Source organism: Notamacropus eugenii, chromosome 3 (assembly GCF_028372415.1).
Source record: "Notamacropus eugenii isolate mMacEug1 chromosome 3, mMacEug1.pri_v2, whole genome shotgun sequence".
NCBI classification, from domain to species: domain Eukaryota; kingdom Metazoa; phylum Chordata; class Mammalia; order Diprotodontia; family Macropodidae; genus Notamacropus; species Notamacropus eugenii.
In genome coordinates, this window is record NC_092874.1 from 442166733 (window position 1) to 442182565 (window position 15833).

Below are 15833 nucleotides of genomic sequence, written 5' to 3' on the forward strand. Positions count from 1 at the left end.
TTGCAAAATACTGTGTGTGTGTGTGTGTGTGTATTATCTCATGTGATCCTCCCAACAACCCTGTGAGGCAGGTGCAATTATTATTATTCCTGGGGGTCACAAAGCTAGTAAGTCTTGAGGTTTTAAGGATTTGAACTTGGGTCACCCTGAATCCAAGTCCATTAGTGCTCTATCCATCATGTCAAAAGTCACAATCTGTTCTTTGCAATCACGTTAGTGGGTAGGGGGAGGAAGTTTCCCAACGTAGGTTGGGAAATAAGCTTCTTGGCTTATTCATGGAAAGCATCCTCAATTCAACTCGCAATAGTTAGAAAGGACCCATTATGGCAACTGTTCTAAAAAAAATCAGAACAAAACTAATTTATTATAGTTCTGTCTTCATTAAACACCACATATTGGTGGATTAAACACAACAAAATTCTAGTCTTTTTAAAAGTGTCTACTAAATATAATAAAAAGAATAAGATAACAATTAACATGTAGTTTGTTACATTTAAAAAATTGATATACATATTTCTATTGCCTGTTAGCTTGACCTAAGCCTCTTAAACTATTACAAAAAAAAGAGAGAGGAAAAAAAGGCATTGTTCAAAGTCAAAACATTCAAAATTCAGTTGATACAACATTACAGTACAGTCAACTAACATCGTTCAACAAAGGTAGCAAGTCTAGTCTTGGCTTCTTGAGTGAAGAGTCTATAGACCAGACTTCTACAAATGATTCAACACAGCTTCCAAACTGTATGTTAGCTTTTTGCAGGACACTGTACTCTCTACTGATGGCTTCAGAAGAAGGGGGGGTCATGCTATCGGTCAAATCACAGGGGAACCCCGACCTGTCTTGAATAATTTTATTGAGTACTGTAGTTAGAACAGCATTATTAAGTTTAGCACAACAACTAAAACAAAATAAAATAATAATAATATAATATAATAATAATGATAAAAACCAAACACAAACTGGAAGCTTGGAGAAGCCGCCACTTGTGTCAAACCATGGCGATACGCTATACTAAAAATTTTGGAAATATCCACCCGTCCTCACCACTCTGCCACAAACTAGCAAAGTCAAAAAATACAAAAGTCTTCAAACTTTGTTACTTTTGCAGAATAAAGCAAAAACGTCTTTGTGCTCCTTACTACCAGAAGCAAAATATCCACTGCGTTACCACATGTAATAGCTTCTGGACGTGTCAACTTGAGTTGGCTTCGTTTCTGCAGAACCATCTTTGTCTTTTTCACTGTCACCATCCCAAAGGTTAATTAGGGGAGGATACAGCTCATTCAGGGGAATTGAAGAGGTTTTTTGCATATATTTTTTTAATGAATGGTGGTAATTTTTCCTCTTAAACCTTTTGGCTACATAAACTGCAATGGAGGCCAGGCTAATCACTGCAAACATTGACCCCATGACTGCTGCTAGGGCAGTGCTGGTTTCCTGATCCGAAATGTCAAGTGCAAATGCAGCATTCTTTGTGGTGACATTAACACAAGACTTTTGAGTCTGTTGATGGATGTTGGACACTGTGAGACATACTTCATAATCAGTGGAAGGCTGGAGGTGTGTTAAGTTGTATTCATGAACATCAACAGGGACTCTGGCAGTGTACGTGATATGGGGGTTATCGATTTTCATTGTGGCAGATGACCATTTTAAGTTTGAAGTCATGACGTTGGAATTAACCTTCCAGGAGACCAAGATGGAATGAGATTCGGTCTGTTTGACATAGATTTTCAGCACCTGAGTACCATCCAAAAGGGTTCCATTGACCCTTATTGTAGCTACTCGTGTATCTGCCCCTTCTACATTTTGGGCAACACAAGTATATCTCCCTGAGTCTTCTATCTGTATACTAGTGATTTCCAAAGTGCCTTCATTGCTCAGCTTATACTTGTCTGAAAGAGTTTCCACTGTTATTTTATTTCCAAGTGGCGTTACCCAGTAAATTTCAGGCTCAGGTTCTGCCATGGCTCGACAATCTAAGAATACTGTCATGCCAATGTCCATGTTCAAATGATTTGGAAATGTGTCATGAGAAATCATAGGGAGGCACTGTTCACTTGAGTCCTGAATTAAAACTTCCTTTACCTGCTGCCCCCTATATTCAGGTGGCATGGCACAAAACATAGACAAGGGTTCCATGAATCGGATGTTGGTTTTGTTGGAGTTAACCCAGTGGATGACACAGTCACACCTCAGAGGATTACTGTGAATGCTGATCTCACGTAGGTTAGGAAGAGATTCCACTGTCTTTTGGTAAACAGCATTCAAGGCATTGTTGTTGAGCATCAAGCTTTCAAGAGCAGGGACATTGCGAAAAGCTAAGCGATGAATGTAAGACAGTTTGGGATTGTTGGTAGCTTCAAGTTTTGTAAGCTCAGGCAGATTGTCCAGCGCATAGCGATCCACTGATACCAGTTCCCCCATATTGTTGATGCCAAGTTCTTTTAACCTTAGCATATTTCTAAAGTCCCCTTCTTGGATTTTGTGAATTGGGTTTTTGTTGAGATCTAGAAATTTCAAGTTTGGAACTTTCTGAAGTGCAAGCTGAGGGACAGTGACCAATTTATTGTCATAAAAAGAAAGACTCTCAAGGCTGTCCAAGCCCACTAGGGCATTTCCAGGGATGTCGGTGAGATACATTCCTGCCAAAACCAAGCTGCGTAAATTTGAAAGGGGCTTAAAATTCATATCTAAGATGCCAATCACTGGATTTTCCCCAATCATCAGGATTTCCAGGTTAGGTGTCGAATCAAACCAGCGACTATCAATCACTTTCAATTTGTTGGAATTGAGGTGGAGCCTCAGAAGATTCTTCAGCCCTGAAAAGGCATTAGCAGAAATGCTGCTGATCTGGTTATGGTTTATGTAGAGTTCTTGCAGGTTGCTGAGGTCCTGCAGACAGTAATCAGTCATCTCTGTGATCTGATTTTCCTCCAAATGGAGGGTAGTGAGCTGGCTGAGATTGGCCAGTCCCACTTCTCGTATACTTGTGAAGTTGTTCTGTGAAAAATCCAATTCTGTCAGGTTGAAAAGCTGCTGCAGCTCATCAGAGGTCTTGGCGATGTTGTTGCTCTGTAAGAGGAGAACTTGCGTATCACCTGAAAGGTTGCTGGGAATTCTTGTTAAGCGGAGGTCATTGCAGTCCACTGTCGTGGCCTCTCTGTATGTGGACTGTGGAGTGAACCATGGCCTGATTTCACACACACAAAGTTGTGGACATTCATTACTCTGGATGGAAGACTCAGTTAATGAATTCATTAGCAATTCCAGCACCAAATGGTAGGCTACTAAGGCAAAGCGAATCCTAGCCATGCTGGTTTGGTAGGAAGTTCAAGCCTCCACTTTCTTCCAATTCACCAAAGTCCAAACACTACTAAGAGAGATCCAGGATAGCAAGTACAAAACGTAAACATTTAAGCAAAGTTTTAGTTGTGATGCGTGGCTATCCAGAGTCTGAAGGGCAATTTTCTGAGTTTTCAAAGGGCAGGAAGTGATTGGGAGTCTTTTAACAGCGCCTCTCAACGCCAGGCCTGGGCACAAAGCTCCACAGCATGAATTAGTTCAGCCAAATCAAGGTCTGGAGACGTGCCTGAAAAGCAGATCAGGACAGATGTTATGTTCCTTCCACATGCTTTCTACATTACAGTCTTTTCCTCATTTACTAAAAAGGCACAGTCATGCTCAAATCTAATAATGGAATATTCCAACTCCATTAAAAGAAGCTAAGCAAGACTGAAACTGTAGGGCACTCCACTCACGCACACCCAATTTTACTGTATACAATATATTTTTACTGTATACAATACTGTATACAATATACTGTATACAATATATTTTTAGATGTACTTCATTAGTGAAATTAGAACTTTTTGGACTATTTCTGGGTGAATTCACTTTAAAAAACAACACCACAGCCAGCAGAAAGGTTTGGAAAAGCATGAAACTATCATTTCTTTAAAGGACTGACGACCTCAGAAACTAAGAACTCAAATTATTTTCTAAGTGGCAAAAGAATTCAAATCTCACTTTTAATAAAAAAAATAGTTAAACTTTGGGATAAATTTTTATTTATTTTCCTTTTTTGTAGCATTTTTCTCGTCTTCTGCAAGAATCATTCAGCAATTATCATGCTTATTTTCTTTTCTTCACATTCATTTTAAAAATTTTGAGTTCCAAATTCTTTGTCACTGTAGCTCCTCCTGCATTCAATGAGAATAACATTATGCATGTTATACATGTGAAATCATGCAAAACGTATTTTTATATTGTATGCTTATATTTTTAATTCATTCATTTATATATGCATTGTTCACTCCCAGGAGAATGTATGGTCCTTGAGGGAATGAACTTTGTTATTACATCCCCAATGTCTACCACTGAGTCTGACACATAGTAGGCATGTAATAAATGCTTACTGAAATGATTTACATTTTCAGCTCAGCTCACATTCACCAAAGAGCAGTTTTAAGTATGTTACTGATCTATTTAAGCAATTTTTATCTAGCTCTACAACTACTATATTTATGAGTTTGTATACATACATATAGCTACATACATATACATATGCATATACACAGATACACACATATATGCATATACACCTATATACACATACATAGCTTCAAAACTCTGTGTCAGCTTTTGCAGGACAGTGTTTACTGATTTAGAAGGGAGGTCTTGCTACTGGCAAAATTGATGTATATATGTATGTGTGTGCACTTGATAAAAATAATTATGTGCTACACACATGACCCCCTCCAACAATTCCATTAATCTCATGGAAATATGTTTACCTGCTGAAGTCATGCATTTTTAGTGGCAAACAAATAGTGGTTGACTGGAGAAGTAAGAAAGGAGATCCCTCTGTATGTTTATTTTTAGCCTCTGTCGATTCTAATGGAATTCCCTTGATGTCAAAAATGTGTTTCTTAGCTGGTAATAGGAATGGCCACACTGTTCTAGGTGCTATATTTTAATGAAGTATAAATGGCTTTTAGAATTTCAAGTTTACCCAACTTTCCAATATCTGTGAATTCTTACGTGTGTGTACAAACTGGAGTTGGTTGTAAGAGCAGGTATTTAAACTAGAATAACATGTCATATTTCTTCTCCTCCAATGCCCTCTGTCACAATTAAGTGCTGCAGAACCTTTACTTCCGTGGATGGAAAGCATGGTGGCTTTCACTTCATCCACAGGGACATAAAAAGGAATTTCCATTTAAATTTGAGCAAGCCTAAGATTGCAAAAAGAAAATGACGTGGGACCAAACTGAGTCCCACTCATTCATCTCTGCCTTTATTGAGCATTGCCTCTGATTTATGTTTGTTTTATACCTTCCCAAGTCAACAGTGGCAATCTCTGGCTCAGGCATTTTCTATCACAGCAATGTTTAGCATTTTTTTAAAAGAGATGTTCTTCATAAGTCACTTCCATATTATGTCCAAATCTGTTTTAGCCTTGGGGAAGTTCAGATGTAACAATGAAATGAAAACACAATGTAATCAAGAAATAACTTTTGATTGGTTTCCCACACCCCAGTCTACTTGAATGTTTGTGTCCCCTTTGAATAACAGCCTGTACATCAATATTTAAAACAGCATGGAATACGATGGCAAGTGACTAACAAAACATGAAGCTTCATTTTCTTTTGTGAAACTGTACTACTGTGCTTAGTCAGGAAATAGAACATTAAAAACAGCCAGTTATAAAATAGATATCTAAGTGAAGCTCTTCTAAGGTGGAAGGGTGTGTGTGTGTGTGCATGTGTGTGCACATGTGTGTTTTTGTAGTAGACACATCAACGATGTTTTTATTTGTTTTATAAAATTACAAAATAAGCTACTCTCCTGAATGTCCAGAAATAACATATTTCTGGACAGTCAGCTGTAAGAAGAAACAGGAGGTATTTCAGGTAGTACAGCCAGATCAGGGGTCTATACCTGAAGGAAATCCAAGCTCAGTTTTAATTTAACCAGGTATATATTAAGTACATGCCATGTGCAAACACTTTGCCAGACACCAGGGAAGGAAGGGAGGAGTGGAGGGAGAGAGAGAGAATGAGGAAGAGAAGGAGGGAGAAAGGAAAGAAGGGAGGAAGGAAAGGAGGGAAACAGAGGAAAGAAGGGAGAGAGGGAGAGAGAAGAAAGAACGAAGGAAGGGAGGGAGGAAAGAAATAAGCATCGACTTTGTGCCATGTACTATGCTAAATGCTTTACAAATATTAACTCATCTGATCTTCACAATAATCCTGGGAAGCAGGTGCTATTATGACTATTCCCATTTTACATTCAAGGAAACCCAGAAAGAGTAAATAATCTGCTCAGGGTCACATAGCTAGGAAGCGTCTGAGATTGGATTTGAACTTATCTTCCCGACTCCAAGTCCGGCTCTATCGACTGTGCTACCTAGCTGTTAGGGACATACCAAACTAAACTATGGAATTCTTACTTCAGACAACTGTTCTACAAAACTTCTAACTAAATAAATGTATTTAAGTGAAATGTGTAAATATTTAAATTAAATAAGTAAAAGTATTTAAATGAGATATTTCTACATATTTATTATTTATTACATATTTTACATATGATATATAAAATATTTATAATTTTACATTGTATATTATAATGTATAGTTCTATATGCCTCTCTGTCTCTGTCTCTCTCTCTCTCTCTTTCCCTCCCTCCCTCCCTCTCTCTCAAATACTACAACATTTTGGTCAATGAAGTTCTCCCACTGAAGACACAGTACGTGGTTTTACTAACCCTCAGTATTACTGCTTTCATTTCATTATCCCCAAGGTCCATTTCTGTTTCCTTTCAGAGTTTTCCTATGACATGTACAAATGGCTGTAAACTCACTGGGCCCCATAATTTTCATCACAGGTTTTTGTATCAACCTTAAATCAAAATAAACATGTGGGTTGCTTTTTCTGTCCCACATTTGCAGTACAATTTCATCTAATGTTGGGGTACAGATAACATTATTAAGGAGAAAAACCAAGAAGGAAAAAAATGTTATTCAGGTTGTGTCCCGCATCCAAGAAGTTGCACTTAGTGGGCTTCCAGCAAAAACATATACCTTTTCTTCCATGGAGATCTACCTTAGAGAATTTTGGGGGCAGTGTCCCCATTCCATCAGAAATGATATGAGTTGAGATAATCATATTAAAATGGGCTTTCTCTATGAATTATCCACACCTTTTGTTAAAGACTCACCTAGGATTTTGGATCTCACCTAAAATATCAAGTTAATCTTCCTGTCCTCCCTTCCTGCCCACTTACAGAACATACAAAGAAGTTGTGGCTTTGAAATACCAATAGATGTGCACTCAGAGTACCTGAGCACCAAGCCAGTCACTTTAACACACTTGACTTTTCCCTGTATCACAACTGGGTGACGCAGTGGATAGAATGCTGCGCCTGGAGTCAGGAAGACTCATCTTCCTCAGTTCAAATCTGATCTCAGACTAGCTATGTGACCTTGGACAAGTCACTTAGCCCTGTTTTCCTCAGTTTCCTCATCTGTAAAATGATCTGGGGAAGAAAATGGCAAACCATTCCAGTATCTTTGCCAAGAAAACCCCAAAAGAGGGGCCATGAAGAGCTAGATGCAACTGCAACGATTGAACAACAACCTCCCCATGTAATGGAGCAAGTCATTTCAAATGTCAGAGACCTGTAAAATTAGAGGTCTGGCCTAGAGGCTCTTCAAGGTTCCTTCCATCTAAACATATGATCCAAATGCCTCATGAAGACTCCATGGGGTCAGAGATTAACGTTTTTATTACACATGTACGTGTCCACATGCAAACATACTGCCTTAACCTGGATTGCAAGAAATGATTTTGTACATCATTCTAAATTAACTTCATTCAGCATCTTTTCACTATTCAATTCTTAAGCATGTACGCATATACACGCCAATTAGAGGGTCTTCCTAGCAAATCTTGTATCTTTTCACAGTCCAGTTCTTAAGCATGTACACACACACACACTTATGAGAGGGTCTTCCTAGCAAACCTTGTATAATTTAAACTCTAAAAGCTTAAGATTGCAAGCATTTTAGATATAATCATTTGATGGCAATTAAAGTGAATATACAGTGAATGTACTTCCACATCATGGGGGTTAAGGGCATGGAGCCATCTGGAAAACCTGCATAAAATATTTTGGCCTTCTCCTTCATGCCAGAGAAGAAGTCTGAATTTTTTCTTTTTCTTTTATGGAGTGTTAACAGTACCTTACCATACAATTTGGGCTAAGTATTTGCTCATAGGTTCTGTGGCATCTACTGATCTTTGTGTGTCATCTGTGCCTTCCATAAAATTCCCCCCAAATTCCCATTTAACTTCTCATGCTGACCCACAATATGGTCAAACTGTGATGAGTAAAGTTGTAATGTGGAAGGGATAACTGTATTAGAATTGTGGAAAACTCCATCACATATAACTTGTTCTCATTTCTGATTCTCTGGCAAATGAAAAATAGCTATCTGTAGAAGAAAAGAGCCAAGGGTCATGGGATGTCAGTGGGTCAATGTTGGGAGGGACCTGTGAAGGGAATCCAGGTCTAGCAGTGACTCAGTGAGTTAACAAGCATGTATTAAATACTCCCCATGCATGAGGCACTCGGGATACATTGGTAAAACTACAGGGTTCTTGCCCTCAATGGCTTCCATTTTAATGGGGGACACAGCATGCAAATATTTTAGTCAAGGTCTAAACAGTACAAATGGCAGGTTATTCCTGTCTACATCTGAACACAAATCTCCTTTGCAATATACCTGATCTGTGGCTGTCTAACTTCTGCCGAAGGCCTCTAATGATGGAGAACCTATGACACTTTCTGCAGCAGCCCCTTCCACTTGCAGATGGTAATAAGAATCAGGAAATTTGTCCTTATTGTAAGCCTTGGTTTACCTCTTTACAATTCCCCATTATTTCTCCTAGCTTTGTCATTGTGGGGGCCTACCGGGGCAAACAGAGGTACAGCAGGATCCAAGGAATATGCCATTTTTTGTGTGTACCTTCACTCCTTCCATCTACACTTGGTGACTTTTCTAACATTATTCTTTTACTTTCCGGACTGAGAGTAGCCTAAAAAATTTATTGTGTCTTTTCCAAAGCCCTAGGATCCTGGAGATACCAATTTATAGAGTATGATATTAAGATTTGCTCAGTTCCACTCTTGAATTCTGACTCTGTTAGGCCTTATCACATTTCCAGAAGAGAAACTCATTCCGTGGCTACTCCTTTGATGACAGTGCAACCAAATTCTTCCAGCCTGTACTAGCTATACTACAGAAATTTTTGCTTATGGAGACTGTGAATTATGGGAAAGAAAACCAAGATGATTTTGAGTAAAGGCTATTAAATATTAATCTCTCATGTCATGAGGCCAAAAAAGTGCTACTCTAATGTCTCACTGGTGTGTTGAGGGGACCCCCAGCAAAGAATAGGTCCTAGCAGGTTCTGCCTCATTGGAATGGCTCTGGACATGATCTTGGTGATGGTCTGTGAATGCTTCTGGAGGGCTTCACCAACTAAAGCTTGGCCATCAAGACATGGGACACTCCACACTAAAGTCTTTGACCTATGGAACACTTTTGGGCACAAACACGTGATTTCACTATGTGAAGGAACTCCCATGTTAGAAACCCCACACACAGAGGCAGACAGTGTTGAGAGATTTGAATTGGGGCATGGAGAAGTTAAATGGCTTGCCTTAAATGGTGATTTGAACCCAGGTTTTTTTGACTCTGAGGCTTGCCTCCTATTTACTGTGCCATAGTGACTCTTATGGACCTGATAACAATACAAAATGGCCAGCAGTCCTTGGTAGTCCCCTTCTGTTTGCCTAGTGATGGTACGACAATAGAAAACCAGTCACCACCACCACCACCATAACAAAACAGAAGCAAGGATGCTTAGAATTACATGATATTGAGGTCACCTACAAACATGAATTTAATTATTACTATTCTAAATGTGAGATAACTGTCCAGTGACCAAGGAGCCATTACAGTGCTGGAGAAACTAAATCATATTCATTTAGACAAGAGCAACACAAGGGAAAATACCAGAAGGACATTCCATCTTGCCAAGATCATAGCTCTACTGACTGACAGAGGCATATTTATAATGTGGTTTCTGTATGTACAGAGGTGAATCTTTACAGGGATGCCTTCCATGGTGTTTGTTTCAAGACCTCATTGTCAACATGCTTTGGTACAGGGTGGTAATGGAGGTTTGCCATTAATTTATTTGACAAACATTTATTAAACAACTTCTGTGTGCATATCTTTGTTCTTGATACTGGGGTATATACATAGTAGAGATAAGATAAAGACCCTGTCTTCAGGCAGTTTACAATCTAGGAGAGGGATAAGACATGAAACTCAGAATATTTTCGGTGCATTAGAAAAATACAAATTAAGTTCTGAATGACATTCTTATTGCCCAAGAACATCAGCACATCCTTTATGGAGGAGATGGCATTTAGAGTATTTAAAAATGAGTCAAGTCAGTGTGGCAGAGTGGATAAAAAAACTAGCCTTGAAGCCAGAAAGATTTGAGATCACCTCTGACATACAGATTGTGTGACTCCTGGACAGATCACTTAACTTTTCAATGCTCCAGGCATATCTCTAAGACTACAAGCAGTAAAGAAGGTGCCTACTTTTAATGGGAAAAAGATTTCCCAAAATCGATGACATTATAGATTTAGTATGCACCTATCTCCTATTAAATGATGAGTAGAACACAATAAAGAGGGAGAGGGAGAGGGAGGTTATTACAGGTATTGGGAAGAGACTGGCAGGGGTCTGAAGGCATGAATATGAATGCTTGCAGAAGGTTCAGAGAATAGTAGTCAGTGGTAGACTAATGTACTTGTATGAGGATAATGTGAAATAAAGCTGGAAAGGTGTGGTGGCACCAGATTGGGGAAGAACGGGATACCAGATAGAGGTGTTTGTGTATAAGAATTTCATCAGAAGCCTGTCATGATCATACATATGCATGAAAAGATATTTCTGGAAGCTTATAAAAGATGAATTGAACTGAGGAGGCTGTGAAGGTGGAGGGGAGCACTGTGAACTCTATTGGGATAATACAAGTGGGTGATGATGAGGGTGTGCAGTAAGGTGGTTATGGTGAAAACAGTACAGAGGAAAGAGATGCTATGAAATCAAAACTTTGATGGGTCTGAAAGAGGCTGGAGTCAGAAGCCAGCCCCAGCCTTGGAGTCCTTATAGTAGTACCAACAGGAAAGTGAAACAAACCATTTTCCTGGAGAATCTTGAATTTCTGCAGAGGGCATCCTTTGTTCTCACTCATGGCATTCCAGACCCTTCTCTATCCAATCAGTTACCAAATCTTTTCTCATGTGTCCACTTTTCTCCACTGATAACACCATCATCCTAATTCAGGTCCTCATCCCTTCTTGAGCTATTACAATCGCCTTCTAATTGGTCCCTCTGTATCTAGTGGTTGTCCTCTCTAACACTGACAAAGCTGCCAAATTTTTATTTCTAAGTCACAAGCCTAACTTGGTTACTCCCCTGCTGAAAAAGCTTCAGTGACTATTATTCTGAGGATAAAATACAAACTTTTCTTTTTAAAACTCTTCCTAATCTGTTCTTGACTGATTCTACATCAGTCCCCTGCACTGACTCTATATTCCAGCCATTCTGGCCCACTGATTACTGCCCATTCACATCCTCTGCTTAAACGCAGTCACTTCCTAACTTTATGATCCTGGGCAAGTCCTGTACCTGTTCTTGGCTTTGGTTTCCTCATCTGTCAAAGGGGATAATAATAATGGCCACCTCTCAGGGATGTTGTGAGAAGCAAATGAGAGAAAGGAAATCAAGTATTTTTCAAGCCTTAAAATACTATTATAAATCTATCATCATCATCACAATGGTTGCTGTTTCTGTTCCTATCCATGTCTTTTCTATCTGCACAAGTTCTATCCCATTCCAAGTACCCTCCTTTCTCACCTCTGTGTCTTAGAACTAACACCTCTCAGCCCAGTGCCACATCTTTCAGGATGCCTTCCCTGATTACCCAAGTTGTAAGTCATCTCCCTCAAATTACTTTGTATCTATTTAAAAATTGTATGTATTGGCGCTCATGCTGCACCCCCTTCTTCTACCTGCTTCTAGTAGGTGTAAGCTCCTTTCATTTATGTCTTTATATCCTCACATACCTGGCTCACAGCAGGCACTTAATAATGTGAAGTGAATTGGGAGAAAAAAGGGAGGGGGCAAATAAGGGAAGAATAACTCACTGTGACTTTCCCTTGGTCCCAAAGAAATATTTCTTCCCCATGGCAGAAATCTTTAAACAAATCATTGGACTCTTATGCTACCCTTAACCATTTTCTCATTCTCATCTTTCCCTTGCTAATCGCTTCTGGCAAATTATGCTCCTCATTCACCGATTGAACAAGCTAAACTTGCCACTATTTGGGTTAGTAATTGTAGGAGAAAGAGCTATAATGGTCTCCATGATGCATTATGTAAAACAAAGTTTACATCCTACCCTTTCAAGGACATAATGGAGACAGTGTGTGCCCATAGGCAAGTCCTAAAACTCCTTTGCATAACGATTTGTTCCTGAGAGCCCATATTATTCATCAGTAGGCAAGGCAGCATGGGATAGTGGGTTAAACCAACGAAGGAGGACATTCTGGGGTGGGGATGCCTAATTTTGGCTTGGCAAAACAAAGCTTTCAGTGTGACCTTCAGCAAATAAACACAACTTGATGCCTTTATTTCTTTACTCTCTGAGCTTGAAGGGATCTCAGGAAGTCATCCAATCTCCCCATCCTCCTATGGCATTCTAATCATCTCTAACCTTTTGGTGGTGAGGGTTTTTTGTCAAGTGGGGGAGAGTGAAAGAGAGGAAATTTCAGATTTGGGAATTCAGTATAATTAGATAATTTATTAAAGGCATTCTATGTGCCAGGAACTGGGCTAACCATTAGGAATAAAGAGACAAAAAAATATGCCCTCAAGGAGCTTATAATCTACTGGAGAAAAATCTCTCATCTCTTAACATTCCTTTGGTTTATGTGCCATTGTGTAAAAGGATAATAGGACCACAAATTTAAATCAAGAAGAGTTCTAATAAACATGAAGATTGCTTGATAATAATGTTTAACAATTCGTGTGAGCCATTTTAAGACAATCTAGGTTTGAAAATCTCAATTCCCATATATGTCCTTTAGGGCTAGAGACTACACTGGGCAGCAAATTTTCCCAGTGCACATAAAACAGTATTTCATTCTTTATACACAATTTTGCAGGAACAATGTTATTGTGTAAAATGAGGCAGACCTGTAGTAATAAAGGGAACTCTGCGTAAAAATGTTTAAAGCAGGCTTTCATATAATCATGGGATTCTTCCTCTGGAGATTTTTAAGGGACAAAGAATAGACAGTCACCTCTGGGATGGCATGAATAGAGCCCTGCCAGGGCAACAGGTTAGATGCTAACCCCACAGAAGGTATGTGAGAGGAACACACCTCTGGAAGCAGCACAATGCTCAATGTAGATGAGCCCAGGTCTACGAGCAGAAAAGGCTTCCTTGGGAGAAAAGGGAAAGTGGCTGTTTTCCAAGTTAAGTCTAAAAGCCAGAGTTGCAGGATGGGAAATCATACAGGGGCAGGGTCAATGTGGGGTAGGCTCCAGCAAAGGCATCAGTCCTAAAACAAAAATTAAAGAATCAAAAATAACTGAACAAGTAAAAGTCAAATACTGCAGAGGCTCTATGGTCTGTGTGACAGAACACTGGAGAATGAATCCTTAGGAAAATTTAGATCCCACTGCCATTTCACCCAAATAACAAAGTCAAGGTATCTTAACTGCTATATGATTTAATTTAGAAAAACCCTGACATTTTCAAATTTGAAGGGACTTTTGAGATCGCTGGTCTCACCCTCCTGTTTTTGGATGAGGACATGGGAGACTCAGTGATGGTAAGTGCCCAAGGCTAATTAGTAGCATAGCTGGGACTAGAAGTCAGCTTCCCTAGCTCCCTGGTCCAACAGCATGGTACAGTGAGAAAAGTAGGAGATTGGGAGTCAGAGAATTTCCGTTCAAATTCTGATTCAGTCACTACCTGTGTGTCCACAGGCAAATCGCTTAATGTTTTTTCAGCCTCAGTTCCTCATCTGTTAAATGAGAAGGTTGAAAAACATGGTGTAGTAGAAACAGTAGCGGACTAACCATTAAGAATAAAAAGTCAAAAACTGGGCATTTCTTGGTCTGTTTCCTTATCTATATCATAAGAGAATTGCATTAGATGACCTCTAAGGTCTCTTTCAGTTCTAAATCTATTATCCCATCCTTCTAGTATGCTAAACTACCTTGGTCGTTGTTTGGTTATTTCAGTGGTGTCCAACTCTTTGTGATGCCATTTGGGGGTTTTTTTTGGCAAAGATATTGGAGTGGTTTGCCATGTCCTTTTCCAGCTCATTTTACAGATGAGGAAACTGAAGCAAACAGGGTGAAGTGACTTGCCCAGAGTCACACAGCCAGTAAGTATCTGAGATTGGATTTGAACTCACAAAGATGAGTCTTCCTGACTCCAGGCCCCACACAGTTGTAAAAAGTCAACTATTTTGGATCATGTCTATATGACCAACTTTTATTTGCATTGTTATTTGTGTATACAACACTAGCACTGTTAGGAGAATAAGGATAAACACTCCTCTTTCCTATAATTTAGTAGAATAGAGAACTGAGAAACCAAAAAGGCCTATAGTAGTCATATAAATGCAGTTAAATGAAATGGAATCTGGATAAATGTAAACTCTTATATTTAGGTTAAAAAAAAACAACTGCCTAAGTCCAGGATGAGTAAGATATGACTAGGCAACAGTTTACTTGGCTAAGACCTGAGAGTTATTTTTTCTGAGGGTTCTTTAAATTTAATTTTTAATTCATTTTGAACCTAAATACACCAAGACAAAAAAGAGAACATTTCCATGTACATACTACAACCTAAAAAGAGGATTCATTATAAACCATGACTATACATTTCACACTGTTTACTTAAAAAAACCCCAAAGTACTACATAATAAGTACTACTTGCCATTTTCAAAGCTGACATGAGGGTTTTAATCAGCTACACGTTCAATATAGGAAAACAACATGACCTTACAGGTTAAGAAAAATAATAAAAAAGCATTAATGGCAATATAATTGTGTGTGTGTGTGTGTGTTTGTGTCTGGAGGGAAGTGGGCAATCATAAGACTGTCAAACTCAGAACTGGAAGAGATCATGTAAGTTTCACTCATAAGTCGTTTTATGGTTGAGGAAGCTGAGTCCCACATAGCTCAAAAGACTGGCCTAGGGTCATCACCCCATCCACCTGACTTTCATCAGACCATATCTGGAATAGTTAAAGAAACTAGGGATGTTTAATGTAGAGGAGACAAGATTTAATAGAGACATCGCAGCTGTCATCTGCAACTATCTGAAGAAGTTGTCATGAAGAATTATAATTGCTTTTCTTGGCTTTGCAAGCAGTACTAGGAAAGATGGGTGGAAGTCATATGTTGTAGGGAGGCAGTTTTGGTTTTATATATGGAAAAATTTCCAATAATTAGAGATTTCCAAAAGTAGAGTGGGCTACCTCAGGAGGGTGTGAATTCTGTAGTAGAGGAGCTCTTCAAATAGAGGCCAAAGGACCATTTGTCAAGGAAGGAAGAAAGTATAGCCAAGTGATTAGGGCAGGTGTTGCACTTGAGGACCTAGAAGGCCACATGTGGCCTCGAGGATGCTACTCCCCTCCATGATCCCCCTCCCCCCACTGTGTT

General features: G+C 39.2%; 1 protein-coding gene and 1 pseudogene across 1 annotated transcript; both read right to left on the reverse strand.

Annotated features, from left to right (window-relative positions):
• Nucleotides 1-360: 360 nt before the first annotated feature.
• Nucleotides 361-3433, reverse strand: LRRN1 (leucine rich repeat neuronal 1). The gene has a single exon (XM_072598626.1). The coding sequence runs from the start codon at nt 3313-3315 to the stop codon at nt 1165-1167; it is 2151 nt and encodes a 716-aa protein (XP_072454727.1). The 5' UTR covers nt 3316-3433; the 3' UTR covers nt 361-1164.
• The window catches only part of LOC140532276 (uncharacterized), a 194197-nt pseudogene continuing 181790 nt past the window's right edge, over nt 3427-15833 (reverse strand).